Raw genomic sequence first — 1774 nt, 5'->3', positions numbered from 1 at the left:
TTAGGGTTAGGGTTAGGGTTAGGGTTAGCGTTAGGGTTAGGCTTAGGGTTAGGGTTAGGGTTAGAGTTGGGTTAGGGTTAGGTTTAGGGTTAGGGTTAGGGTTAGGAGTTAGGGTTAGGGTAAGAGTTAGGGTTAGGGTTAGAGTTAGGGTTAGGGTTAGAGTTAGGGTTAGGGTTAGGTTTAGGGTTAGTGTTAGTGTTAGGGTTAGGGTTATGTTTAGAGCTAAGGTTAGTGTAAGGGTTAGGGTTAGGGTTAGGTTTTGGGTTAGAGTTGGGTTAGGGTTAGGTTTAGGGTTAGGGTTAGGGTTAGATTTAGGGTTAGGGTTAGGTTTAGGGTTAGAGATGGGTTAGGGTTAGGGTTAGGGTTAGAGTTGGGTGAGGGTTAGGTTTAGGGTTACGGTTACGGTTAGGTTTAGGGTTTGGGTTAGGTTTAGGGTTAGTTTTAGGTTTTGGATTAGGATTAGGGTTAGGGTTAGGGTTAGGGTTAGGTTTAGGGTTAGAGTTAGGTTTTGGATTAGGGTTAGGGTTAGGTTTAGGGTTTGTGTTAAGGTTAGGGTTAGGGTTAGGTTTAGTGTTAGTATTAGGTTTAGGGTTAGGTCTAGGTTTAGGGTTAGGATTAGGTTTAGGGTTAGGGTTAGTGTTAGGTTTAGGTTTAGGGTTAGGTTTAAGGATAGAGTTAGCTTTAGGGTTAGGGTTAGGGTTAGGGTTAGATTTTTCGCTCCTGATTTTTACGGTTTGAATTCAAATTCCGCCGAAGTCGACTTTACTTGTCATCCTTTCGGAGCCAACAAATTAAGTTTCCATACATCATATTACATAAATAATTGTCCTTTCTTTATCTAGACGGATCAGTATGGAAGTATGTGAACAACATTCTTGAAACAGGATATCCGAAGGTTATTAATATATACGTGATTGGCGCCGTTGTTAGTAACAATAAACTCGTCCTTTCCAGTGTAAGTATACATCGCTTAATAAACATGCACACGTTATAGACATAGCCCTAAACTTAACCCTAACCCTAATCCTAACCCTAACCCTAACCCTATTCCTATCCCTAACCCTAACCCTAGCCCTAAACCTAACACTAACCCTAACCCCAACCCTGACCCTAACCCTAACCCTAACCCTAACCCCAACCCTGACCCTAAACCTAACACTAACCCTAACTCAAAATCTAACCCTAACCCTAACCCTAACTCTAACCCTAACCCTAACACTTACCCTAACCCTAACCCTAAACCTAACCCTAGCCCAACCCTAACCCTAACACTAAACCTAACCCTAACCTTAACCCTAACCCTAACCCTAACTCTAATCCTAACCCTAACCCTAACCCTAACTCTAACCCTAACCCTAAACCTAACCCTAACCCTAACTCTAACCCTAACCCCAACCCTGACCCTAAACCTAACACTAACCCTAACGCAAAACCTAACCCTAACCCTTACCCTAACCCTAATCCTAACCCTAACCCTAACTTCGTCGATTACGACGTCGCGGGTTCCAGTTGATCCGATCAACGGAACAGCCTGCTCGTGAGATTAACGTGCAAGTGGCTGAGCACTCCACAAACACGTGTACCCTTAACGTAGTTCTCAGGGATATTCAGCGTGACACAGTGTGACAAGGCTGACCGTTTGAATTACAGGCACAACAGAAACAGGAAGTAAGAGTGAGAGAAAGTTGTGGTGGAAGCGTACAGCAGGGTTCACCACCATCCCCATGCCGGAGCCTCGTGGAGCTTTAGGTGTTTTCGCTCAATAAACACTCAC

At 44.0% G+C, this 1774-nt stretch overlaps 1 protein-coding gene across 1 annotated transcript in view; it reads left to right on the top strand.

Annotated features, from left to right (window-relative positions):
* The window catches only part of LOC106871362 (uncharacterized), a 7067-nt gene that overhangs the window by 3572 nt on the left and 1721 nt on the right, over positions 1-1774 (top strand). The window contains exon 3 of the mRNA XM_014917771.2: positions 843-955. Coding sequence (XP_014773257.1) covers positions 843-955 — 113 coding nt within the window. The remainder of the gene's footprint in view (positions 1-842; positions 956-1774) is intronic.

This window comes from Octopus bimaculoides, chromosome 16 (genome assembly GCF_001194135.2).
Source record: "Octopus bimaculoides isolate UCB-OBI-ISO-001 chromosome 16, ASM119413v2, whole genome shotgun sequence".
Classification (NCBI taxonomy): domain Eukaryota; kingdom Metazoa; phylum Mollusca; class Cephalopoda; order Octopoda; family Octopodidae; genus Octopus; species Octopus bimaculoides.
The sequence above is the reverse complement of the archived record's forward strand: the minus strand, read 5'-3'. Positions and strand labels throughout refer to the sequence as shown.